The 26,407-nt window shown below is 43.7% G+C and overlaps 1 protein-coding gene across 1 annotated transcript; it reads left to right on the top strand.

Moving 5' to 3' along the window:
* Positions 1-4,130: 4,130 nt before the first annotated feature.
* On the top strand, positions 4,131-20,133 carry GLRX3 (glutaredoxin 3; the record flags this gene model as incomplete). The annotated part of the gene is made up of 10 exons (XM_010023600.1): positions 4,131-4,239; positions 5,966-6,040; positions 7,046-7,247; positions 10,933-11,105; positions 11,191-11,252; positions 14,418-14,475; positions 16,629-16,681; positions 18,011-18,050; positions 18,135-18,227; positions 19,860-20,133. Coding segments are annotated over 10 exons (916 nt in total), but the record flags the coding sequence as incomplete, so codon positions are not given.
* Between the last annotated feature and the right edge of the window lie 6,274 nt (positions 20,134-26,407).

Below are 26,407 nucleotides of genomic sequence, written 5' to 3'. Positions count from 1 at the left end.
CCCACAGGGCCTGAATGGGCAGAGCAGCAGGAAAACCACGAAAACGGGACTTTCTGCAACCCAAGAGGTTGTTTTTCCTTCCGAGCCCTGAGTTTTCCACAAACCGAAGTTACTATTCAGCGTTTCCAATGAAAACAGCAGCATTTGAATGAATAGAACCATAAAATAGCAGAATGGTTTGTGTTGAAGGGACCTTGAAGCTCCTCCAGCTCCAACCCCTGCCCCGGGCAGGGACACCTTCCGCTAGAGCAGGTTGCTCCAAGCCCCTGTGTCCAACCTGGCCTTGAACACTGCCAGGGATGGGGCAGCCGCATGTGCAGTGTCTATTAGGTTGTATATTGAGAAAAAAACATGAAGCAAAACTGCTCATCTCTTGTGACACAGGGCTGGTTTCTCTTTAATCTGGTTTTTATGCTCTAATAATGAGTAGCAGGGTTCTTTATCCACTGGTTTCTCACTGATTCTCTGTAGCCCCTGAGCAGCAGCTCCTGGTCTGATGTTGGGAATCTCAGGCACTGATCTTTGGGGGTAAATTCTGTGCACCAGCTTTACTTCCCTGGGGAAGTGTCACAATAACTACTGTTGTAATTAAAGATTAGTGAGTGCTCTGGTGCTTTATTGCAGGAAGACAGGTTTGGTTGTGAGCTTTGCTTGTTTCTCTTGTGGAATCAAAGGTGTGGTAACTGTATTATTATAGTTTTTAATCCATTAGTTGAGTGTGTATTTAACTAGGCCTTGTAAGGCATGATAAGGTGCTGTGTTAAAAGCATTTCTATGTTGTTTAACTGCTGCGTTAGCAAGTGGACTTTAACTGAATAAGAAGAGGAAACTGATTAAATGAGTGGTTTAAAAAAGATGCTGGAACTATCAGCATCAGTCTTAAAGACAAGAGAAGGAAACATCAATAAGTGCAGATTATGGGAAGAAGAAACTAGATCCTTCAAGACTTGCCACATCACTTCCAGTTTTAATTTCCTGGAATTAATCTTCAACTGAATTGTTGTGTGGACATTACAGAGGGAACTCCCCCTCTGTCACATGGATAAACATGAATCAATATGAAAACAGCTTCAGGAGCCAGTTGTTTTCAACAAACCCCTCAGTAATTCTCATTCCCTTTGCCCACAGAACATGGTTCAGTTTTCTCTTTAATAGATTTGATTATTTTATGCATGTTTTTCTTCTTAAAACAAGGTGATAGAATTGATAATTCTCTGGTTTTGGCTTTTGTTACTGTTAAGAGACCAAGGAAGAAAATGAACCAGCACTCACAGAATACAACATATTCCCCAAGTCATAATGGGGTTCTGTTTGTTTTTAACAATCTTGGATGTGGGTGGTAGCAAAACTTTAAGAATATATTTTGTCTGACTTAAGGTACTTCTTGTTTTGAATTATGAAGTGAATTCGAAACTTAAAGGTGTAAAAAGTACTTCTAAACCTTCACTTTCTTGAAGGTGGCTAAGGAGTAAGGAAGGGAACTTATTCCTTTGCCAGGAGAGAAGGAGTTAAAGGAAGTATTTTTCTCTTAAAAAGATAAAGCTTAAGAGAAAAAATGTGCTGAAATTTTAAGGATAGGCCTGAGGCCATTTTACTGCGAAAATTGTTCTTTTGAATGGACTTCCTCATTTTTCCATGCTAATGGGATTACCACTAATCACCTGCAACCACCAGCAATTTATATTGACACTTAATTTCATAGGATTTCTTGTTTCAGAAAATGAGTATTTCTTACATCAGGCTATTAGTGAATTTGTGTCATAGAATAAGTGTGAATTTTAAGGCTTAGTTGTTTTCAAAATGCATCTAAATTTTACAGTTGCAAAAGGAAAACTGCGCTGTTGACTTCAAAATCATGGGACCACTTATCACGCTGTGACTCTTGTTTTACTTGGACTGTGTTTTGGAGAAGCCAGTTTATAAAGCAGGAGACTTGTGCTGCCTGTCAGAGAGAGATTAGTTACAAGGGTGGGTGACCTGTAGAGTAACTAGTAATTATTTTCATGATATCCCTATCAGAGAATGTCTTACTATTTCGGCATATAAAGGTGTGATTAGAGTCTGCCTTAAGCAAATATATATATATTTTTTCAGGTTAGATCTGAGGCAGAAGCTCTTCCCTGTGAGGGTGCTGAGGCGCTGGCACAGGGTGCCCAGAGAAGCTGTGGCTGCCCCATCCCTGGCAGTGTTCAAGGCCAGGTTGGACACAGGAGCTTGGAGCAACCTGCTCTAGTGGAAGGGGTCCCTGCCTGTGGCAGGGGTCGGGGCTGGAGGAGCTTTAAGGTCCCTTCAACACAAACCAGGCTGGGATTCAGTGATTCTATATTAATACACTGTAGAAAAAAGGCTTTTCATTTCTGCAGAGGAAGTGTGATGTGTCCTTCTGGTTTTTCTTCTGCTAGTCACCTTTAAAAAAATGTTGCATTAAACAAAGTGAGTTTTAGTTTTGGGCCCATAGTTTTTCCTCCAAAATGTGAAATATGGTTTGATACAGGAAGAGAAGCTTTGGGAGCTGTCATAACCTTTTAGTTATTATCTTTTTTTATAGATAATTGTTGGGTTTTTCAAAATCTCTTGGTTAAACGTAGGAAATAATTTGTTTAGAATCACTTCGTAGAATCATTGGGTTTGGGTCTCGTATTTTCCACTATGTTTTAGCCAGTGGAAGCATCTTCTTGTCCCACTTGTAATTTAACAGATGTAGAAATCAGTATTTTAAACGTAGAGGCATTGTGCCATTAAAGGACAGCTCCACAACTTCGTTCCCTTTGATTCCAAAAGCTGTGATAGATCAAAGTAGAGTAGCCTGGTTTGCGAAGACTGTGGAAACATCAGCAAACTTGATTAAAACAAACAAAAAGTACTTTGTTCCATCCTTGATCCATTAGTAACAACTTCCCTGAGCTCTTCACAGCATCAGTAAACAGTGCCTAGATTAGGAGCAATATTGGAGGAGCTCAGATGAAGCTTGTGATGAACAAGTTCCAGAAAACCAGTCCTGGAGCAGACCTCTTGATGATTCTCTGCATCAGAGCCTGGTCTCTCTTCTGAGATACTGACCTGTTGCTGCTTTTTGAATTTGAGACTGTTCTGTCTCCTGGGACTGGGTGTTCTCATACACACAAATGCCTTCCCCATCTTACAACCTACCTAATTATTTTCACCACATTACACTCTGGTGTGAAGTGCTCAAACAGCTTTGCAGGGAAGGTTTTGCTCTGAGCAGTGTGATGTGGTCTCAGGCTTTACAAGGAGTCCATCTCAAATCCCATTTGTAAGTAAAGAGTAAATCACTGGTATGAGCCTTTCCTGGGGTTTACATATCAGTGTCAGTTGTGAGCAGTGAGATCAGTGCAAAGAAGCCTCACAGCTATTTTGCTGTGGTTAAAGAGAAGTGGTTTGCCTTCGGAATCACTGCTGGTGGTGACTCGTGTGCGGGAGTGTTGGAAGAGTCTACAGATGACAGCCCTGGAGAAGACGGAATCCCAGACTGATTTGGCTTGGAAGGGACCTTAAAGGCCAGGTTGGACACAGGGGCTTGGAGCAACCTGCTCTAGTGGAAGGTGTCCCTGCCCATGGCAGGGGTTGGGGCTGGAGGAGCTTTAAGGTCCCTTCAACAGAAACCAGGCTGGGATTCTGTGCTTATTTCCTGGATAAGCAGTGAAGAGGCAGTGGTGCAGTTCAGGCATGGGGCTGCTGAGCTCTGGAGCTGAAGGCATATGACTTTTTGCTTGGGCTGAGGTGCCCCAGAGCCATTTCAAGTGCTTGGCCTATGGGTGCCTCAACATCTGCACCCTGTAGTGTGTGACTCGATCCATCTTTAGTGTTTCTGCTTATTCTTCCTGTTTGACATTCGCATGGAATGATCTTCTACTGTCAAAATACAGGATGCCGTTTTTCTCTGTTACCTTAACAGTGCTGGTTGGCTTTTGGAATGTTTCCTGGTTAAAGTCTTAGAGAATGTTTCTGGTTTCACTTGCTGGATTTTCTGTTTTCTCAGGACCATGTCTAGGAGGTGGGATTCTTTTTGTGCCTGTGGGTTTCTCACATGGTGTATCAAAGTCGTTATATTTCATCATGATTTTTTAAAACATCAATGCTGTTCTCTCTTTCATTGTCTTTCGGAACAGGTCCCTTGTAGTTGTCCACTTCTGGGCACCATGGGCTCCTCAGTGTGCTCAAATGAACGAGGTTATGGCAGCACTGGCAAAGGAGCACACACAGGTTGCATTTGTGAAGGTAAGTCAGGCAGCTGAGCTGGTTCTAAAGAGAGGAGATCCATTAGCACAAAGTATGAGCAAACTATTCCAAAACAAGGGTAAAGCTGATTTTGGAAGATACAATGAAGGAGTTTTTTCACTAGCTACTCTACCTAACAAACAGGCACTTGAATTTCTCTGTGTCTGCAATGGCTCAGTCCTTCAGTTCTACAGACAGGAATATTTTTAAAGCATGGATTTTGTCCCTGGATTTGAGATTAATTTGGCAACATTGTTCTTTCCATGTGTGCTGGGGACTTCATTTGTTTCCCTGTGGGGGGTGTTGGCCGTGGCTGGATGCTGGGTGCCCACCAAAGCTGCGCTGTCACCCCCTTCCTCAGCTGGGCAGGGGAGAGAAAATGTATTGAAAGGCTTGTGGGTTGAGATAAGGACAGGGAGACATCACTCACCAGTTATCAGCATGGGAAAAACAGACTCCACTTTGTGAAATTAGTTTTGTTTACTGGCAACAAATCAGAGGAGGAGAATAAGAAATAAAACCAAATCTTACAGGCATCTTCCCCTAAGGCTCCCTTCTTCCCAGACTCAAATTCACTCTTAAACGTCTCTGTTTTTACACAAGGAGTAGATGAAGGTGATAAAATAGCTGCTGCTGCTTGTTTCGTGGAATCCCAGCCTGGTTTGTGTTGAAGGGACCTTAAAGCTCCTCCAGCTCCAACCCCTGCCATGGGCAGGGACACCTTCCACTAGAGCAGGTTGCTCCAAGCCCCTGTGTCCAACCTGGCCTTGAACACTGCCAGGGATGGGGCAGCCACAGCTTCTCTGGGCACCCTGTGCCAGCGCCTCAGCACCCTCACAGGGAAGAATATATATAGATAAAAATGCAGGCTTAATACATGTAATTAACCATGAAATGTTTGGGAAACATAGGCCAAATTTAAGGCATTCTCCTATATTTTGAAGCAAGTCCTAGTCTAGTGGAAGGTGTCCCTGCCTGTGGCAGGGGGTTGGAACTGGATGAGCTTTAAGGTCCCTTCCAGCCCAAACCAGTCTGGGATTCTATGATTCATATAATCTTTTAGCCTATCCCAGAAAATCACAAATTTCGATTAATTAAAAGATAAATTTTCTTGGCAGATTACCCCATGACATGATTTCAAGTTTGCAATTGAATGTGGAGTAGAATTAGAACCAATAATCTCAACAAAGTGGCCCCTCAGTAGCCTTGCAGGAGTTAAACATAGAGTTCAGCAGACATCAATAGCTTCTTGAAGAAACACTCCTTTTGCCTTCCTCATTTGCAGAAGGCTGCAAATGTCACTCATGATGTACTGCCCCTCGAAATTAGTCAATAGAGCAACCAGCAAGAATTGCTGTGGGCACAAAATAAGCACTGTAATCATGACATAACTGGGGTCAATGATTTATGGATTTCAATATAGTAGTAGCTGCATATGATTGAAAATTTACTAGGTCAGTAGTGCACCAAAAATTTTATTTGCAGCCTCTGGGCATCTTTTGAAATGTGCAACAAAATAAAACCCTCTGAACCTGTTTTGCCACTGTGGAGGCTCAGTGGGTGACACGCCAGCCCAGAGAGTGTCATTTCAATGCAAATGTGGCACCAACTTGTGCATCAAAGCCTCTTTAAATGTATAAAATGCCAAGAACAACATGGACATCTGCAGTCAGGCTTTAAAGGAGATTATGAAAATCATGTTTTTCTCTGTGTTTGTTTTTTGTAGCTGGAAGCTGAAGCTTTGCCTGAAGTATCTGAAAAATATGAAATTAGTTCTGTTCCAACGTTTCTGTTCTTTAAGGTAAGAGAAAATGGATTTAAGAGAAGATGGATTCCATGTGGACTCTTAATACTACTAACACAAGAGCACAACCTTAACTTTCTCAGTGAAGAAACACTTCTGTATCTGTTTAAGTCTATCCAGTGGAACCTAAAAACATAGATAGAGATGGTTCTTACACTTTCTATGTAATATTTCAGAGCGTCCTTGATTCCTTTGGGATTTTTACATAGGCTTTTAGTTGTACCTTGTATTGGGTCAGAGAATTTTCAGTGCTGGTTTCTTGTCTAGCTGCAGTTCTACAACATGGCAAAAACCTGAGTAATCTGAGGTAGAAATGACAAGTCTGTCTGGGTCACGTTTGCCTGTGATGATAAAATTCAGAGTATTTTCTTCTTCAAGTAGCAAATTTGGTGGAATCACAATCACAGAATCAACCAGGTTGGAAAAGACCTTTAAGCTCATCCAGTCCACCCGTTCCCAGCCCTGCCAAGGCCACCACTGACCCCTGGCACTGAGGCCTCGGCTCCACGGGCTGTGAACACTTGCAGGGACGATGACTCCAGCCCTGCCCTGGGCAGCCTGTTCCAATGCCTGAGCACCCTCTGGGCAAGGAATTGTTCCTCAGCTCCAGCTAAACCTGCCCTGGGGCAGCTTGAGCCCGTTTCCTCTTGTCCCATCACTTGCTCCCTGGGAGACAAGACCAACCCCCACTTCAGTACAACATCCTTTCAGGTAGTGGTAGAGAGCAGTAAGGTCCCCCTGAGCTTTCTCTTCTCTGGACTAAACCCCTCCAGTTCCCTCAGCAGTTCCCCATCACACTTGTGCTCCAGGCCCTAGTGTTAACAGTAGCCGTCCAACAGAGTGGTCTGAGTCTTGGAAGTAAACACTGGCTAAAGGATCAATACACGAATCCAGCCCGCATCTCAACATCTCTACTTTGTATGGTGGTTTGACTATTCTTTTATTACAATACAGATTCTGAATTTAATCCTCTAAGAGGAGCCTGTGTTTTGCTCCCCTCAGAACTCTCAGAAGGTGGACAGGTTGGATGGTGCACATGCCCCCGAGCTGACCAAGAGAGTGCAGCGCCACACATCCAGCAGCTCCTTCTCTGCTGGTTCCAATGACAGTGTGAAAGAAGATCTGAATGTGCGCCTCAAGAAACTCATCAATGCTGCCCCCTGCATGCTCTTCATGAAGGGGTCTCCAAAAGAACCTCGTTGTGGTAAGGGTTGTGTCAAGTTTGTTTTGAACATGACAGCTCTTGATTTGGGGCTGGTTGTCACACTTAGCTTTGGGGAGATAACTCCCAACAGTGTCCTAGGAGTATTAATGAAAGTGTCTTCATGTTGATTAGGTGCAGCTAGAGAATTGTTAGTCTCTGAGTTAAATTTTGGCAGTGGAATCACAGGGATTAGGGACTTTCTGAAGAAAACGTGATGCGTAGTGTTACCCTTGACACTTAACACTGTGAGCTACCTCAGGAATATTCTGGGTATCTTTTCTGCATCAAGTTACACATGTTGAAAAGGTAAAACAGTTTGAAGATTATGTTTCAGTTCAAGGAAAAACAAGAATTTACTGGGACACAGTAAGTTGTCTCTGGTGAGATCTTGCAGCTTGCCATGGCAAGGCCAATGTCAGGCAGGCCGTGGTGAGTCTCCTCAGAACTGCTCGTGTGCCCAGGTTCTCCGTTATTCCTGGGTCAGCGGGATCACTGATGGCACAGGCACACCATTTCCTTGGATTTCTGTGGATGCTGAGTCAAGAGCTGGGTTTATAAAGGGCTTTGAGCAGAACACTGGACAAATTTTGAAGTTTTACAGAGAAAAGACCCTTTACTGCTCATGAGCTTGAAATTTTGATGGGAGGCAATTCTGAAGCTATTTAAAATAAACACAAGAACCACAAACCAGAAATGACATTGAGGCATCAAGGTTAAGGATGGTTTGGTACTTCATCATAAAACCCGTATGGAAGGTGATTTAAGAGTGTAACACAGGTTCATTTGCATGACAATATGATGAAGTAGGTAATAGAATCATGGAATGGTTTGTGTTGGAAGGATCCTTAAAGCTCCTCCAGTTCCAACCCCTGCCACGGGCAGGGACACCTTCCACTAGAGCAGGTTGCTCCAAGCCCCTGTGTCCAACCTGCCCTTGAACACTGCCAGGGATGGGGCAGCCACAGCTTCTCTGGGCACCCTGTGCCAGTGCCTCAGCACCCTCAAAGGTGTTTCTACAAGCTTTCAGTTCTTCCTTGGTACTCCATGAAGAGTGCACAGGATGTACTTACCTAAACATAGGTATGTATTGAAACTGGAAGTATTAAAATGTAATACAAACCAGGAAATCATGTGAACTTCTTAATTTTGCAGTTAAATATTGTGCCTGCCTTAAACTGCTGTGATAGTTTCAAAGATGTTACAAAGTTGGGTCTGTTAAACTTCCTGGAATAGCCTTTTGCAAGTTGAAAGTAATTTATCACTTTGACAAAGATGATACAGTTTAAACAGTAGTAGGAGTAATAACAGTTGAATGAAATAAGAGGAGCCTGTTTTATTTGAAGGTGAAGATGTTCTTGAGTTGTATCGATTTTGATACAGGTAAGACTTGCACTGGAGTCCTTCGTGCAGTGGGCAAGTGAAGGGAACCCTCTTCCAGCAGTTATGTGGGGATCTGCTTGTAGCCTGTCATTTCTGCAGTGTAAAGCCAGCTAAGCACAGTGTAAAGTGAGGTTTGCCCCCTTGGCTATGTGTTTACTGGCAGTTGTATGTGTTTGCTCCATACCTTGCATTATTTCAGTGAATTCATTTGGACTGTGGTGGTATTTGTGGATTTGCTTCAATACCGTTATTTATTCAGGGTGTTTTTACTGGTGTAGACCCTGCAGTGGCACTTGTGAGCATCTGGTTAACCAGTTAAACCAGTTTGTTAGCAGTTTAATTCTTCCTTGTAAGGCATAGGTGGCATTTGATCAGGAGTTCAGCCTAACCCTTTTGTTGTGGAAGTAAAGCTGTTCTGGCACTTTATCCGTGAGCAGAGCACTTCCAGCCTGCTACAGTAACCCTTCAAAATAAAGCACAAGCAATCAATCTTTCTAGTTTGCATGTAATGGCCTCCAGCAAAAATAAAGCTGTTTTTTATTCTCCCTAGTTCCTTACAGTAGAAATGAGTTAATGTATTGGTGTTGGAATCACCATCAGCAATCAGCCTTCAGCTGTTTACTAATGAACTCCCAGATGTATGAAGGATTTCAGAACCTGTGTTTTACTTCAGGCTGTACATGAACTTCACACTTCAGTTGTAGAAAGAAAAGCAACTTAGATGCCATCCATAGAAATAGTGCTCCTTCATATCCCAATAAATTATGGAGCATGAAAACTGCAGAAAGCTGCTGTAAAAAAATCCATATTTCAAAAACTAATAGGTGGTTTTGCAGGCTGAAATCAAAGGTTATTCTTCTATGGCACTTGGATTCTTTTTCCCCATTTAAAGCTTCTTTCTTTATTCCTTTATTAAAGCCTTTAAGCATTGTCTTTTGTTTTCCTTTTTAATATTTGTACAGAGGTTTTCATTTGTCTGCACAGCATTTGGTGGAATTCTTTGAGGGAATTGGTAGGATTGAAAGGGCATTCGAATCCAAACCACAATGAGTTGGCAAACATATAAACTACATGTTATTATCATTTCTTATCACATTATTCTTCCCTGTGAGGGTGCTGAGGCGCTGGCACAGGGTGCCCAGAGAAGCTGTGGCTGCCCCATCCCTGGCAGTGTTCAAGGCCAGGTTGGACACAGGGGCTTGGAGCAACCTGCTCTAGTGGAAGGTGTCCCTGCCTGGGGCAGGGGTTGGAGCTGGAGGAGCTTTAAGGTCCCTTCCAATACAAACCAGTCTGTGACTGTGAAAAGAGTAGAGGAGAATTGAAAGTGAAATTTTGAGTGTTTCCCTCTAGTGTAAGCAGATTTAGGTGATTATAAATTGTAAATTCTGTAACATTACATTTTTCATGCATACACCTTTGTGATGTGAGGATTTTCTTAGGAACAAGATGTTCAGTTCAGAAGGGAGAAACTTTTCTTCTCAGGTTGGCCACGTAGTAAACTTATCAAATCTGGATGTTTATGTAATAATATTCAGTGCTTGATATCCAGCTGAGAGTGTGTTTGGACTAGGACATAATGAAGATCTGTCATAAAGGAAAGCAGGACATGGTGTGACAAGGTAGTGAAATGATATTAGTACTCCTGTGGACATAAAAAGTTTAGAAAATGAAAAGGAATCTGCCTTGTACCATGAAGTAGGAAGGGAGATGATCCTAAAACAAAAGTAGTGGGAAACCATCTAAAAGCCACATTTCTAAGTTAAACTAGTGGCACAGTGGTAGGGTCAGGTCCTGGTTTCCACTTTTGTGTCAACTTCATTCATGTTTGGTGTAGAAAAAGTTCAGTGGCAGTTGGAGGAAGAGTGACAGGGTAGAGAAAGTGATGTGCAGTTAGAGACATGAAAAGCTACTGAAGGTGCTGTTGTGGTCACTGGTCAAGGTTAAAGTCATTCCTTGTGAGTGCTCAAGTGAAGAAGAGCTGGAAAAGGCAGAATAAGGGAATGGGTTTAACTCTCCTTTAATTGTAACTTGCAACAGCAGAGACACTAACATGAAGGTTACTGATTGTGCAGAAGCACCAGACTTACCAAACTGCCCATATACTTTGGTTTTGTTATGCCACTAATAAATACTTGTTTTGCTCCTTTATAATATTTGGGGATACTGATAAAACAAAGAAAAACAAACTAGAGCCATTTTGAACTTACTATCCAGAAGAATTGCATTTTTAAATGACTAATGTGTAGTAGAGACACAGGAAAACTTTGTTTAAACCTGTATTTTATTCCTCTTTCTGTGTCTGCAGGTTTCAGCAAGCAGATGGTGGAGATTCTGAACAAACATGGCATTTCATTTAGCAGTTTTGATATTTTCTCTGATGAAGAAGTTCGACAGGGGCTAAAAACATATTCTAACTGGCCAACATACCCGCAGTTGTATGTAGCTGGAGAGCTCATAGGTGGACTTGATATAGTGAAGGTTAGAAACTGAGCAATTCTTCCTTCTGTTAGTTGTCACGTGCTTGTTTTTCTCACTTTTTACATCTGACTTTTCTTCTCCCCAGGAACTTGAAGCCTCTGGAGAACTGGAGACGGTCTGTCCAAAGGCACAGAAGTTGGAGAACAGGTATAATGTGTTATGTCATTATTTTAAAGGTGTCTGTTTCGAGGTTCACAGAATCCCAGCCTGGTTTGTGTTGAAGGGACCTTAAAGCTCCTCCAGCTCCAACCCCTGCCCCGGGCAGGGACACCTTCCACCGGAGCAGGTTGCTCCAAGCCCCTGTGTCCAACCTGCCCTTGAACACTGCCGGGGCTGGGGCAGCCACAGCTTCTCTGGGCACCCTGTGCCAGCACCTCAGCACCCTCCCAGGGAAGAGCTTCTGCCTCAGAGCTCATCTCAGTGTCCCCTCTGGCAGGTTCAAGCCATTCCCCTTGTCCTGGTCTGTACAGACCCTTGTCCAAAGCCCCTCTCCAGGTTTCTTGCAGGCCATGTTCACTGTATGTTTGCTTATGTATGGGAACCCCCTATATACATTCTGTCCTTTGACTTCATCATAAGTGCATCAAGGTTTTCTTTAATTACAAAACTCCTGCAGTTGTTTAATATGTTCAATTTTCTATCCAGTTAGCATCACTTCACATAAAGCTATAGTATTAAGCTATACTGTTCCAACAGGCTTTACTTACTGTATTTGTAGTTGGTTATCTTTTAATTACAGCACAAATATATAGGTTCCTTCTTGTGTCTCTAAAGAATTTATTCTATAAAGATAGCTTGGAAAGTCATCTCTTAAATATTAGTAGCTTTTGTGAGCTTCATTTGGCACAGACTTCATAACTGTGGTGTCACAGGAGAAAATAGCTAGGCTTGTCTCCTCATTTTTCTTGGTTACTTATGTCCTTCAGGCCCTGTTTTCTTTCACCTTGGCAATAGGAATATGTACTGCAGCAGCAGGAAGTGTGCTGCTTCCTGAATCAACTGTAATAGCTAGAAACCAATTTGTCCTCCTTTAACCTTCCCATTTGAAGATTTGCTCTCATTTGAAATCCTGGCGTGCCCCAGGCAGTCAGGCTCCAGATATCTGACAAGTCCTTCTCTCTGAGAGGTTCCTCCTGGAGGTGGCTTTGTTTTTCCCTAGTTCTTATGCGAATTGTGCCATTAGGACATGCAAAGGGGGTTGGTTTCCGAGGAGGTGGCCTGTACCTTGCAGGCAAATATGTTAGCAGAGATTCCCTCTTGCCAGCTGGATGGTGAGAGCAAGTCTGACAGTGCTCTGGATGTGTCTGCTGCTGGTTCTTTTGCACTCTCAGCACAGTGGGGAAGGAATTTTATGCAAGCTATTTCTATATGGTGATTCAGTGTACTGACTTTTACAGGAGAGTAGTTACTACTTCCTTTTTGATGTGTTCTATGGCCAAGGTTTGCCTTTTGTTACTCTAGCAGGGTAACTAGTAAATTGTTCCAGCAAGGCTTCAGAACCCAATCACTACCTTTTGCATTCTGAGATTAAATTACAGGTCAAGATGAGATTGTCTAGGTATGGCCTTTTAAAATCTTACTTTAGAAAGTATCCTCTCTTCCTTCTTTTTTGCAATCTTGCATAAGCTGCAACTTGATTGAATTAATGCATGTATTTTTGCTTAATGTTTTGGGGGAGAGAAGGAAATGGGAAATGCCTTCTGCTTATCTAATGTGTTTGAATAGATGAGAATGGTTGGTATAGCTCAATGTCTTCCTAAAGGAGCAGTAGCAGCATCTGTTGAAGAGATGGGGGAAGTTTTTACCAGTAAAAGAAACTGTCTGACAGTTCACCAGCCACACCACAAGCAGCTTCTTGCCTCATTTGTTCTTCATCCTTCAGTGGGTGTTTGTTTCTTGGGTTAAACCAGGACATTTAGCTGAGGTCTGCCTTCTGTTCTCTGGTGACAACTGGGAAGTTCTTGTTCCATGACTCAAGTTAGTTTTATTTTGTGACTAACCTCATACTTGTGAGCAACTGACATCTCTTTCCAACTGTATTCAGTCTTGTCAGACACTCATAAAGAAAACCCTATGGGGCAGTTATTAGAACATGCTAAGATTTAATAAAATGAAGGAATATCAGTATAGAAGCTTTTTAATGCTAAACTATGTTTCTTCACCCAGTGTTTGATCTCTTCCCATCAATTAACTGCATCTTCTTCACTTGAAAATGGACTCTGGAGATCAGTTTGGTTTCAGGAAGCAGATCTGGCAGCTCACCCTTGCTGTGGCTGTTTTACTGTTGCTTTCAACTAGAGACAACTTGGTTGGAAGAACTGGTTTGAGGTTTACATGTGTGAAGGCTGTAGGTGACCCAGCTAATCACAGAATCCCAGAGTGGTTTGGGTTGGAGGGAGCTTAAAGCTCATCCAGCAACAGCCCCTGCCACGGGCAGGGACACCTTCCACTGGAGCAGGTTGCTCCAAGCCCCTGTGTCCAACCTGGCCTTGAACACTGCCAGGGATGGGGCAGCCACAGCTTCTCTGGGCACCCTGTGCCAGCGCCTCAGCACCCTCACAGGGAAGAACTTCTGCCTCAGAGCTCATCTCAGTCTCCCCTCTGGCAGGTCAAAGACATTCCCCAAAGCTTTATTTAGTTTTATTGTACAAAGACCCTGCATTCTGCAGTCTGGAATCTTCGTGTTACGTGAGTCACACAAAGTGACCAGCTTGCCTTGATCAAGAAACCATTTGATAACTTCTTCCATCAGTTGTCACACAAAAACCTTTCCTTAAAGGAAAGGGGAAGGGGGACTTGTGCTGGTAGACCAGCAGTGAGCAAGGTACAATGGGACAAACCAGACCTGTTCCTTTGGGTAGTGGTTAGTCCTTAGTCCGTAAGTCCATAGGTCTTACAAGTGGTGGACAGTAAGTACAGCTCTTGCTCTGTAAAAGGCATTCTCATCTGGGGAACGAGAAATGCAAAGTATGATATGCAGTGTGGGAAAAAGCAGTGTGTCCCTGAATATAGACCTTGTGTTTAAAATGTCCCCAGTGGTGTTTCTCCTTACACTTCCTGCTCCTTCATACTTACAGGTTGATGTAGAAAAGTAAATTGTTGCTCTGAAAGGAACAGGATGGTTCAACTTCGTTCACTAGAGTTACTCTAAGCAATTTAAATGAATAAATTTGCTTTTTAGAATGCTTTAAATGCATTTGGTAAAGCTCTAAGTTGGTATATTTCCACTTTTGTGTTTTATCCTCCTATGGAAACAAAGCTTGGGATAATAACCGAGGTGTTTTATGGTTTTCTTTTGTGTGCTTTCTGTAGACTTAAAGCCCTCATAAACAAAGCTCCTGTGATGCTTTTCATGAAGGGAAGCAAACAGGTAAGATTGTGTTACAGGATATATTCAAACAGTTTAAACAGTGACAATTACTTTTTCTTTCCTTGCTGCTGAAAATTAATGGTGCTGGGAAGTCAGTTATTTGTCCCTTTATTTGGTGCTTCTATGAGAGCAGTCCCTATTTTACCTGATGGGTATATACTGCTAAAATGCTGCTTGCTGTGTCCCAGTAGAATCAGGGAGTTTGGAGCCCTGCAGTGGTGCCTGTCAGCTGATGTACAGTTCAGGAATGATGCGTCCTTTGGTGTGTTATCGATTGGCTTTGCTCATCCTCACTCAGCTGCCAACCTGAGGCAAACACCTTGAGTGTCGCCCAGAACTGTCATCTCTGGGTGCATGCTGCTTGATTGCCTTCTGTTGGCCTGTTGCATTGGGTGTCCTGTCCTTTTGACTCCCCTGGCTTCATCATGCTTTCACAACCGTGTTTAAAATAAGCTGCAGGGTGTTTTTAAGGCTAATGTCACATGCCACAAATGATCCACTCTCTCACGTGCATGGGATGGCCTGTGCCTGCTGTCTTTAAGCTGCTTTTAATTATCTTGCTCACTGAAATAGTCACTGAAGACTGACAACTGCTAACAGATAGGATTAAAATAAGAACAAAGGACTAAACCAGAAGGTCAGTCTATTGCTGTGTGCCACATACTCAAACGAAGTAACCAGGGGATAAAATCCTCCCCTTTGAACAGCAGGCACTGCAGTTCTTCCTGTCAGAGTTAGTTGGATGGCACCCGACTTGGGCTTTTCACTGGAGTGGTGAGCCCTGAATAATTGTAGTTAGTGATGAGTTGTTTCTGTGGTGTTTTTTAAAGGGATACAGAAGGAGGGGACTGAGCTCTTCCATGTGATTTATCTTTCCATTTTAATTTCTTACTTGTTCCCTGAGCCTCCTCTGTGTATTAACAACAGGTAGTTTTAAGAGTGTTGTAGGCTGTTTTCCAAAGTCATCCCATAGCCACTGGAACCCTGTGAGTTACACTGAGCCACTGAAACTGTGGTGATGAGCTGGTTGGGATCGGGTCTTTTAAACACATGCACTTGTAGAATCTCAGAGTGGTTTGTCTTGAAAGGGATCTTAAAGCTCCTCCAGTTCCAACCCCTGCCACGGGCAGGGACACCTTCCACTAGAGCAGGTTGCTCCAAGCCCCTGTGTCCAACCTGGCCTTGAACACTGCCAGGGATGGGGCAGCCACAGCTTCTCTGGGCACCCTGTGCCAGCGCCTCAGCACCCTCACAGGGAAGAGCTTCTGCCTCAGAGCTCATCTCAGTCTCCCCTCTGGCAGGTTCAAGCCATTCCCCTTGTCCTGTCCCTCCATCCCTTGTCCAAAGCCCCTCTCCAGGTTTCCTGGCGCCCCTTTAGGTACTGGAGCTGCTCTAAAATCGCCCCAGAGCCTTCACTTCTCCAGGTTTCTGTCTCCACTTCTATCTCCTTTAAAACCTGTGTCTTGCCCACGGAAAGCAAGAGCCTGGGCAGGTTACTTAACATGTCTTGACTTTCTTTGAGCTGCTGGTAGAGTGAAACCACCACTAGGAAGAGATAGTCTAGATTAAAACCTCAGTGTCAAAACCAGTGATGGGTGTTCTCTGTACTTACGCTGTCCATGTGGAAAGTTTGCAGTAGATACTTTCAATTGCTGATTTCAGTTGGGAGTTGCTGTGCATGCAGCCTCTCATCAGTTGACCATAGACAGCTACTCTCTCCAGAACAGTAAGTAAAGTGCAGTGTATGTCTCAAACGAAACCACATGTATTTTACACTGCATGTAAGGTATTTATACACATCCTACCTACAGCTTTGGCTTCTTGAATGTTCAGAAAATAAGCAAACCTGACTAGTTCTCAAGGCGGTGTTGCCAAAACAGATTCACCTCATATCATTTCACACCACAACTAAGCAAAGTGGTTAATATTCTCAAAGTTTTCTTTCAGCAGGATACATAAGGAAAGAGACATTGAGTGCTGTGTAAAGCTCAAAAAGTATGAAGAAGAATGAAAAGGAATTAGCAGTGTTGCTAATCCAGTAAGGTCATCACTATCAGGAAATCAGTAATAGCTGTGGTGTAGCTTGAGGACTTGGAAGTTTATGGGTTAAGTATAGCAGATGCATGTTTCAACCTGTGTGTTTTGCATTCTAGGTGGCAAAATGTGGATTCAGCAAGCAAATTGTGGAAATCATGAATAATACTGGGTATGTTTTCATTCAATTTGGGAAGCCAGTTCTGTGCTAAAAACTACAGCTGATTAAGTAAGAGTTTGGAAAATACTAGTGAAAGGCTTCCCAAATGTAATTTTCTTTGTTTAATAGTATTTTCAAGTATATTTATGTGAAAGCCCATAGTGTAAATCACTACTACACTCACTTGATATCAAGTCAGATGTGGTGTATCAGGTGTTACACTGCTTTAGCACTACTACCTCCTGATTGTCTTACTCAGATTGAGGAGTTCATTGCAAGAGTGATTTTTTTTCCTTCTCGCTGTGATTGTTAACATGAAAGCAATCCTTCCCCTCTGATAGCAGCTCAGCTCAGAGAGGTCCCTCTTGATCTGTCTCCTTAATCTTGGAGCCTCTCATGTTACCTAGCCTCAGTTTTCCTCTTTAAAGCAGCTCCTTCTGTAGTGAGAGAGATTGGTATCATCTTCCTTTGAACAAACTCCCGTTTCATTTGCACTGCTCGGTAGAGGTTAAGCAGTTTTCTTGATTAGTACATGTTACAATGGGCTTTTTGAGATAACAGATAACTAGATATCAATGTACGACTTGGAAATAAGTAGCAGTTACTGAAATCATTGTTCCCTGTCATGGTCTTAGTCCAGCTGAGGAACCTATGCATGTGCTGGTTGGTTATTGAAGACACTAGGGATGGCTTACCCAAACTTGTACATGAATCAGCTGGAGATCAGATTTATACAGGAACTTTAGTTTTGTGTTTTTACACAAGTAGTATATGAAGGCGATGAAATAGCAGCTGGTTGTTTCATAGAACCCCAGCCTGGTTTGTGTTGGAAGGGACCTTAAAGCTCCTCCAGCTCCAAGCCCTGCCCCGGGCAGGGACACCTTCCACTAGAGCAGGTTGCTCCAAGCCCCTGTGTCCAACCTGGCCTTGAACACTGCCAGGGATGGGGCAGCCACAGCTTCTCTGGGCACCCTGTGCCAGCGCCTCAGCACCCTCCCAGGGAAGAACTGCTTCTATAAATAACATCTTTGAAAGTGTGGAAGTGTCTTTGGGTATTTTTTTTTTAAGCTAATAGTGAATGGAATTACTTTGAACACATTTTGGCCAATTAGAGCCTAAACCACACAGCTTAATCTTCCAGTGTGTTACGCTTCATCTGTGTGGTACTTGCACTTCTTACATGACAGAGTTTTGTGCATGAGGTGTTGACTTTTTTCCTCCTCTTACCTGTCAATTAAATGATTTGGGAGCTACCTTCTAAATGCGCCCATTCTGAAGTTCTAGCATCTTCCATTGCAAAACTCCGCATAGATGATTTTGTGTGTTCTTTTCTTTTCCTAGCATTGACTATGAGACGTTTGACATACTGGAAGATGAAGAGGTAATGAAGCTTCTCCAGCACTGAGGATTTCGTTGCTGTTTCTGCAAAGGTTGAAGTTTATACTTAAGCTTTCTGTTGTCTTAGGTGCGGCAAGGATTGAAAACCTATTCCAACTGGCCGACGTATCCTCAGTTATATGTGAAAGGTGAACTTGTTGGAGGGCTGGATATCATTAAGGTAGGAATGGGAGAATCTTATTTGAGATGTAAATTGAGTGTTTAAAGGTGTCGAAGTGTTTCCTGCCCATTACATAGAGACACTGCAGTGTAGTGGCCCTAGATCATGAAACCATCCGCCTTGGTGGTTTTTACTGTGACTTCTCTTAGCTCAGCACACAGCTGGAAGCAGCTCTAAATCTCCAGTGTTCTCATATGCCAAGATTTAGCAGTGAAATGTATTTTCTTGGCAGCAGTCAGTTACTGTTACTGTTATGACCAGTTTCACCCCATGGGTGCATTTTCACAGGTTTCTCTTCCTAGTTTTACTTCTGACATTGCTTTTCCCCAAGAAGGTGGGCGAGACATTCTTTTTGCTAGCAAACAGGCTCATTCCTGGAAGAAAGGAAGGTTTATTGGAGTTGTTTGAACAGGCCCTGAAGCAACAAAAATAGATCTGCATCTCTTACTCTGGTTTTTATTTTTGTAACAGAGCAGGCACAGTGTTCTAAAGCCCAAATACTCTGGAGCCCATTCTTGTCTGAATGTTTTATAGCCAATTCCTCAGACATTGTAACTCCTGGGAAGATACAATCAATAAATCTCATTTAGTTCTAAAAATACTGGTATTACTTAAATTATATGGACTAATTTTATTTATTTAACAAGTGTGTGGATTATTCCAGTGATTGGGAAGTAGAGTCCTGGGCGTTGTGCAGATGCTGCAGGATACTTCCCTCACTGATATTTGAACGTAATTTGTCTGTTTGCATTGCTGGACTGTGTTCAGTTCACACTGACTTGCAGTAATGTTATCAGTATCTTAAAATGCATTCTGTAACGTAGCTTAATATGTAATAAAATTGAGTTGTTTCTCTCGAGATGTAGGAAAAGAAGATGTAGAATCGGAGTGGTTGCGTTGGAAAGGATCTTAAAAGATCATTTAGTTCCAACCCCTCACATACCTCACAACATGTTATTTTAAAACTATTTTCTGATGTTATCAAGCTCTTTAGGAAGTTTAACAGCCTTGTAATGTGAATTAAAAGCATCAAGCTAATACAGAACCCCAGACTGGTTTGTGTTGGAAGGGACCTTAAAGCTCATTTAGTCCCAACCCCCTGCTACGGGCAGGGACACCTTCCACTAGAGCAGGTTGCTCCAAGCCCCTGTGTCCAGCCTGGCCTTGAACACTGCCAGGGCAATCATCTCTATTTAGTACTCTTAAAAATCTCTTCCTGGCTTGTGTGTTTTAATGTGTGGCTGTAACAAAGTTTATTAATGAATGGTGGTGTTTTCATTTTTGGGAGGCATTTTGGATGTCAAAATTCTGTGTATGCCTAAAATATATCTTGAATTACACCTCGAAGGAGACAGACCAGGGGCTTTACCTGGGAAAGTCGATAACAAGCAATGCTTTTGAAGGTGTTATCTTTTCACTAAGTTTCCTCTCTTACTAAATAGACAGAGGCTTTCAATCCAACGTGAAGAACTCCAATGTGTTGGCCAATGGGGACCTCTAGTGGGTTGCCTGGCACATTCCCTTGTAGCTGCTGAATCGATTTCCTTACCCACAAACCACCCCTATTGGAACCTTGTTGCTGTAGTCACAAAGTGTGCATAGAGAATAATTGCTGTATCTGTTTCTTTACAGGAACTAAAGGAAACGGGTGAATTGCTGCCTGTTCTGAAGGGAGAAAATTAATGGAAAAAGGACATCAATGGGAACAGGAACACTTTGAACAATTTATTCACTTCTGGTATCAGAGCAATAGGCAACGTAGCCCTGTGGAACTGATCAGGAGTAAATAAACAAACACAGCTTATGTCCTCTGTGTGTTTCACAAGACCATGCTACATATGAAAACGTGTTTCCACTGAAGATGCAAACATGTCAAGGTCTTCAAATTCAATTAAAATACGATGCTGAAGAACTTTGGGGTGCTTATTAATCTTTTTCAGTGTGTTCACTGCACGTAGATGTTTATGCACTGAGTAATGATACCACTACCCATTGTAGTACTGTGTAGGACTAAATTGCATCTTTACTTTTTTGGGCTCAGCTCTCATTAGATTATTAATGGCTGTAGCTCTGTGGTGAGGAGCATAATTTTCTGTCCCTGTTCATAACTGTTTTCCTGTCTAGTGAGCAAGAAAAATCCTATTGAAACCTTAATCCAGTGCCCCATTAGGAAGTGGATATTAATGAGTTTCAGCTCAATGCTGTGCATCTTCATTAGCAAAGCAGGTCCATAATTGTTCATCTCAGATATTCAACCTGTTTCAGCGTAGTTTTTGGGGCATATTTATATTACACCTGAAATGAGCTAATAAACACGGTGGTTAGGCCAGTCTCTTGGTGTATCATAAATCACAGATTCCAGAGTGGTTTGTGTTGGAAGGGACCTTAAAGCTCCTCCAGCTCCAACCCCTGCCCTGGGCAGGGACACCTTCCACTAGAGCAGGTTGCTCCAAGCCCCTGTGTCCAACCTGGCCTTGAACACTGCCAGGGATGGGGCAGCCACAGCTTCTCTGGGCACCCTGTGCCAGCGCCTCAGCACCCTCACAGGGAAGAGCTTCTGCCTCAGAGCTCATCTCAGTCTCCCCTCTGGCAGGTTCAAGCCATTCCCCTTGTCCTGTCCCTCCATCCCTTGTCCAAAGCCCCTCTCCAGGTTTCCTGGAGCCCCTTTAGGCACTGGATCTGCTCTAGGTCTTCCTGGAGTCTTCTCTCCTCCAGTATTGTCAGTGCTCCTTCACTTAGACAGAAAGGGTTACTGGCTGGAGTATGACTTTGGCAATTTAAATAATTGTCTTTAAAGAATCCTTAATTTCTGTATTCAGAGGATTTAATTTAGTTTTAATCCTTTTAATACCTTTAATGCTCTGAAATACAATTGGCTCTGAGAACCGACTGACCATGCAGCACCGTCGTACTTGCAGGTATGTGCAGGAGGGGATTTCCCTTCAAGAGGAACACTTTCTGCTTTTAGGTCGCTTAACATCTGTGTTCAGACTGAATTTAAACCTGAGGGTTTTATTTTGGAAGGTGATTCCATGCTTGTGAAGTGCTGGAATGTTTCAGGTTGACTAAATGTAGGTTGCTGCGTGTGACAGCAGTATCAGCTGCTACTGAGTTCTGCCTGTGCAGTGGATTAAACTGTTCTGGGCACACTGGCTATGCACAGTGAGGAGGACAAGGACAGCATGTTCTTGGAGAGGTCTAGGACCTGAAGAGGAGCAAGCTCCCTTCATGAAACCCAGAAAGGGAAGCACTGGTGGGCAGCAAAGTGCCTGAGCCTCACCTGTAATACATTTTTGAGCAAAGAAGTATTGCTGAGAGCCTTTTCCTCACGGATTCTTGTGTTGGTTGTGCTTGCAGAGAAACACTGGTGTCTGCTTCAGATTCCTGGCCAGAAACCCGCTTGAGGAGTTGCTTCCTTCTTAGGACAGGTCAGGACTGAATGTGTCTTCCAGAGTGTGCCTGGAAGAGGGGCCTGATGAGTTGGTGTGGTGCCAAGTTCCAGGCAGCAGCAGAGCAGGTTTTGGAAGCAAGTTTGGGGGTTTGTTGCTTCGATTCTCAGTATAATCTAAGTATACTGGAACCTGAAGCAGGGCTGTTGCTGGGGTTAGTCCCAGACTGGGAAAGGTTGACTGCAGAGAAGAATGGACTTGGACACGTTGCAGAATTCTTAGTGATTCATATTTAACTTTGTCTAAGTGTCAGTTTTCTAGGAGTAACTTTAGTGATCACTATTAAATAGTAGACATTATAACTTTAAAACCAAGCTTAACCACTATAAAAAGATCCTCATGATTCTAAGGATCCCCGTCATGAAACCTTAATCTCTCAAAGTGAATGGCAAATGCATCCAGGCAGTTGTTGTTATGAATTGGAACCTACTTCATTTAAAACAGTAAATTTATACCAAAGAGTAACATCCCTGTGGTCTAATTAGGAATGAGAAGCTTTAATTAAACCAAGACAAATACAAGATGCTACTTCTGCATTAGTTTTCCTCAAAAGTCACTGTAATGGAATTTAACCACTCAAAGCTTATTAGACGTGCAACAGACCACAAGTGGATAAAGGTTGTTGGTGTCTCTGACAATTTATATTCTTCTATTCCATATACTTACAGAGGTACGTTCTGTACACTGTTATACTCCATATACTCTGCTGCACCACTTAGACCAGTATGGAAATGACTCTTACACCAGTACAGAATGTATTCGTGAAGCAAAACTCCAGCGCTGCTCTTGATGTTTGGTGACTTCTCTCCACTTCTCAGGGTGCTCAAGTGAGGGTCTCCAGCTCTGGTAATCAGCAGTGGTCATGAGTATATTTATTATCTTTATTCTGGTTTTGCCTTTCCCTGTTGCCTTTTCCCATTGCCTAGTTTTTTATTACTGTTACAGATTAGTGTCTATATAAATGACTGTATTTGGTATATTCAGTACTCAGGAAATGTAACACATTCTTGACAAAAGCTTCAACCATACAGACAAAACCTCCGCTCAGGGCGCTGCTGGGAGCGTGACTGGTACCTGTGGTGCTGCCGAGTTCCTCAACTGTTCTTCTGTAAATCCCAGTGATTTGAGCACTACAATGAGGTGATGTTCCCAGAGCTCTGAAGTGGAGCCTGGGGAGGGTTCTGCTGGGAGACACACAAGGGAAAACACGTTTTGCACAGAAAGGAGAGAATACAACGAAGTGTCGGAGTTACAGTGCTGCAGGTGAAGAGGTAAGTGGGGTTTTGAGCCTTTATGGCTGCTAAAGGTGGCATGCTACTTTTTACTGGTGGAGAAGTATTTGACATCGGTGTTTGGGTGCAATTAATGTAAGTTACGTTCTGCTTATTTCTAATTTTCTTCTACTTTCTTTTCCATCCTTCTCCCAAGATTTCAGGTTCTTTTTTTCCTGCACTTTATGTTAGGTTATAAGGAAATATTAGAGTATATAGGCAGAAGCTCTTCCCTGTGAGGGTGCTGAGGCGCTGGCACAGGGTGCCCAGAGAAGCTGTGGCTGCCCCATCCCTGGCAGTGTTCAAGGCCAGGTTGGACACAGGGGCTTGGAGCAACCTGCTCTAGTGGAAGGTGTCCCTGCCCGGGGCAGGGGTTGGAGCTGGAGGAGCTTTAAGGTCCCTTCCAACACAAACCAGCTGGGATTCCTTCAGCTCAGAATATGGGGTTGGAATTAAGAATTCCTAGCACTAGGCAGGTTCAAGCTGTCATGAATACTGAAACCCAAACAAGCCCAGGGGTGTTGAGGTCTGCAGCAGGATCCCTCTGGCATTTCTGTCCACTCAGCACACGGGGTAATCCATCAGCAGAGCTGGCTCAAGCCCGCCATGGTTCTGGTGACACTCATCTATCTGCCCAGCACTATGCTTCCAAGACCTTGGTTTTGTACATAAACCTGTTGTGTTCAAAGCCACTGCTGGTTACAGGGCAATCTTCAGTGCAGTGGAGTGATGGCCACAGAATCGATGGCATTATGTGAGAGTCAGGCTGTGAGAGCTGGTCCTCAGCAGCTTTGGTTTGGGCTGGAGATGCTGTGTTGCATTTTATCCATGACGTGACATTAAGGTACACTTGCTGTTGGCTATGTCTGGATGGAGACCTGTGATCCCAAACACCCTGTAGCCACTGAGTGAAGGGTCAGCTCCTGATGTATGATGAGAGTGAGGAGCCACAGCATGTCCACACTGCCAAAACTGGGTGAAAACCCAATTCCTGGCACCATTTCTGCTTGGTGTAAATTCTCTCTCATTTCCCCTTGTTGTGTTGTTGACTGTAATGATTTGTGCATGTGTGAGGGATTTAGGCAGGGGACTGGAGAGCTCTGTGTAGTAAAATCTACTCCATATTCTTTAAAGCACAGGACAGCACGGGCAGAAAAGTGCACTTATTTTGCCATGATGCCTTAAAAATCTGTAGCAGTTGTTGTCAAGAGGCTTTTTTCCCTCTCTCCTGTTTTTTCCTGGGATTCTGTGCGTGTGACACTAGATGGAGCCTTCTGTGCACTGGAGGCGCAGTTTGAAGCAGAGCAGCGTTCCCTCTTCCAGCAGTGGTTTGTAGAATGGGTTAATACAAGAGCTGCTGGCAAGAGGGCTGCCAGGCAGCGGGGAAAACGGGATGGGGAATTCTTTCTCACACCCACAGAGGGCAAAAGCCCATCCGAGCTCGGAATTACAGCGTTAAAGGTTATGTACACATCGTTTTTAAAGTAGGTTTTGGAGAGGACGGGTTGTGTTTGTGGTTTTGGCTCACATCTAGATACAGGTAGAATTGTTTGTCTTTCGAACATCTGCCTTTCCACAACCATTTGGGCTGCCTTTCCTTGGAAAACCATCCCAAATATGACACTTTACGCTGGTTATTATTTTATGTTATGGCTTTGGTGGCCAGGCGCTGGCTGCTGCTCTGGGTGACGCAACAGCGGTGGTGGCTGCGCGAAGGGACTCTTTCCAGTGCTATTCCCAGTGAAGCCGAGCGGCGTCAGCATTCCATGCACATTCCCAGCCTCCGAAAGCAACCAGGGAAGCAGATTACGGAATACTGGCTTCTAAGAAGCCAAAATTGCAACATCATTATGAACTGAACCGTGTCATCTTAATTATTCTGTGCAGCTTTTAGCCTGCATATAAACAGCTTGTGCCTCTTGCTGGCGTCCGGAATGATCACAGGATGCTGGGAAAATGCAAATGTAAAGCAAATTTTGGGCAAAAGGCTGGTGTTTGTGCTGAGAATGACAACTGGAAGGGAAGTTGCTGTAGGAAACTCATGGAGACACGCAGGGTGCCACGCAGAGGGCATAAGCTTCCCAGCTGATCCCAAACCTTGCAGAAAGGGATCCACGATGGGTTAGTGTCCTAGTTCTGCAAATACTTATGCTTTAAGTTTGTGTTGGCTGAATAGTTCCCAATGAATTTATTGGGATCACTTCATTAGAGCCTCTGGTGGAAAAACAGGAGGACAATGAAATCTTTCATACTCTACATGTATGGACATAGTTATAAAGTGCTTATGTTTCAGGAAATGGGTACATGCTGCTTAATTGTTTAGAAAGGGAAAAAAAATCATGTATTTAGGGTTAAAGTTCTTTCCTACCTTAATATCCTTTGCTCATGCAATGCAGGACACTATTTAATTGCATTCTTGCGGTGAAGGATGGGACAGGAGAGGCTGCTGTTGACTCTTCAGTCTATGAAATGGGCTCATAGTCATCACTGTCTGCAACCCCCCTGCTCAGCAACCAGCCACAACAGGCTTCAGAAGGGTTTGCTTGATGGATTCAATCTAGTAAAGTAACACCAATGGGCTGGAAACAACAGCAGCAGCATCCACAGTAAAATGCTTTGTCTTGTAAATTAAATGGGGTGCCAGGAGGATGTTAAGTTTTCAGTGGGTTTCTGCAAGTGATGCAGTGATGCTACTTCTCCTAAAGCACCTGAGTTAACCCGTGCCTTGCGCTTTGTAACTCACCAGATTCACAGGCCCCTGATCCTGAGTAGCTTTCACTTCGTTTTCAGGTGGACGTGGCTTTCATACACTGCTCAGTTTGTCAGTGGCCTTTTCCACGGTTCCAGCCACCAGTGGTGAAGGTGATCTGTCAAAGCTGACGTTCTTCCTCTCTCCCATAAATTACTACTGCTTTCTGCTCGAGCCGCTCGGTGGTGTGCGATGGAGAGGGGTTGTTGGGCCAGCTCCTAAACTTGACTCAATCTTTGCATTAAAACCACCGTTCCCGTGACTCAGGTGATGAGATGGGGTGTGTGGTTGATCATGGAGAAGTTGCTGTTCCATCTGGATGCTGATAATTGGATGCACCGTGCAGGGGGAGCCAGGGAATAGCCACAGAGCTGATCTTTGCCTGTTTGTTGTGGGGACGGCAGTTTGAAGCCATCTACAGGTGGGGAGCTCCTTCAGGCGTCTTCATGTGTCATTTTGGGTACCTTTGCTTTGGGTGGTCGGTCCGAGGCAGCAGTGGCTTGCTGTGACTTCAGGATGTGAGGGAGATTTGGGTTGGGTATAAGGAAGCTTTTCCCTGTGAGGGTGCTGAGGTGCTGGCAGAGGGTGCCCAGAGAAGCTGTGGCTGCCCCATCCCTGGCAGTGCTCAAGGCCAGGCTGGACACAGGGGCTTGGAGCAACCTGCTCGAGTGGAAGGTGTCCCTGCCCGTGGCAGGGGTTGGAGCTGGAGGA

Source organism: Nestor notabilis, unplaced genomic scaffold, assembly GCF_000696875.1.
Source record: "Nestor notabilis isolate BGI_N333 unplaced genomic scaffold, ASM69687v1 scaffold8421, whole genome shotgun sequence".
NCBI classification, from domain to species: domain Eukaryota; kingdom Metazoa; phylum Chordata; class Aves; order Psittaciformes; family Psittacidae; genus Nestor; species Nestor notabilis.
Note: the sequence above shows the minus strand (reverse complement) of the source record. Positions and strands in the feature narration are given on the sequence as shown.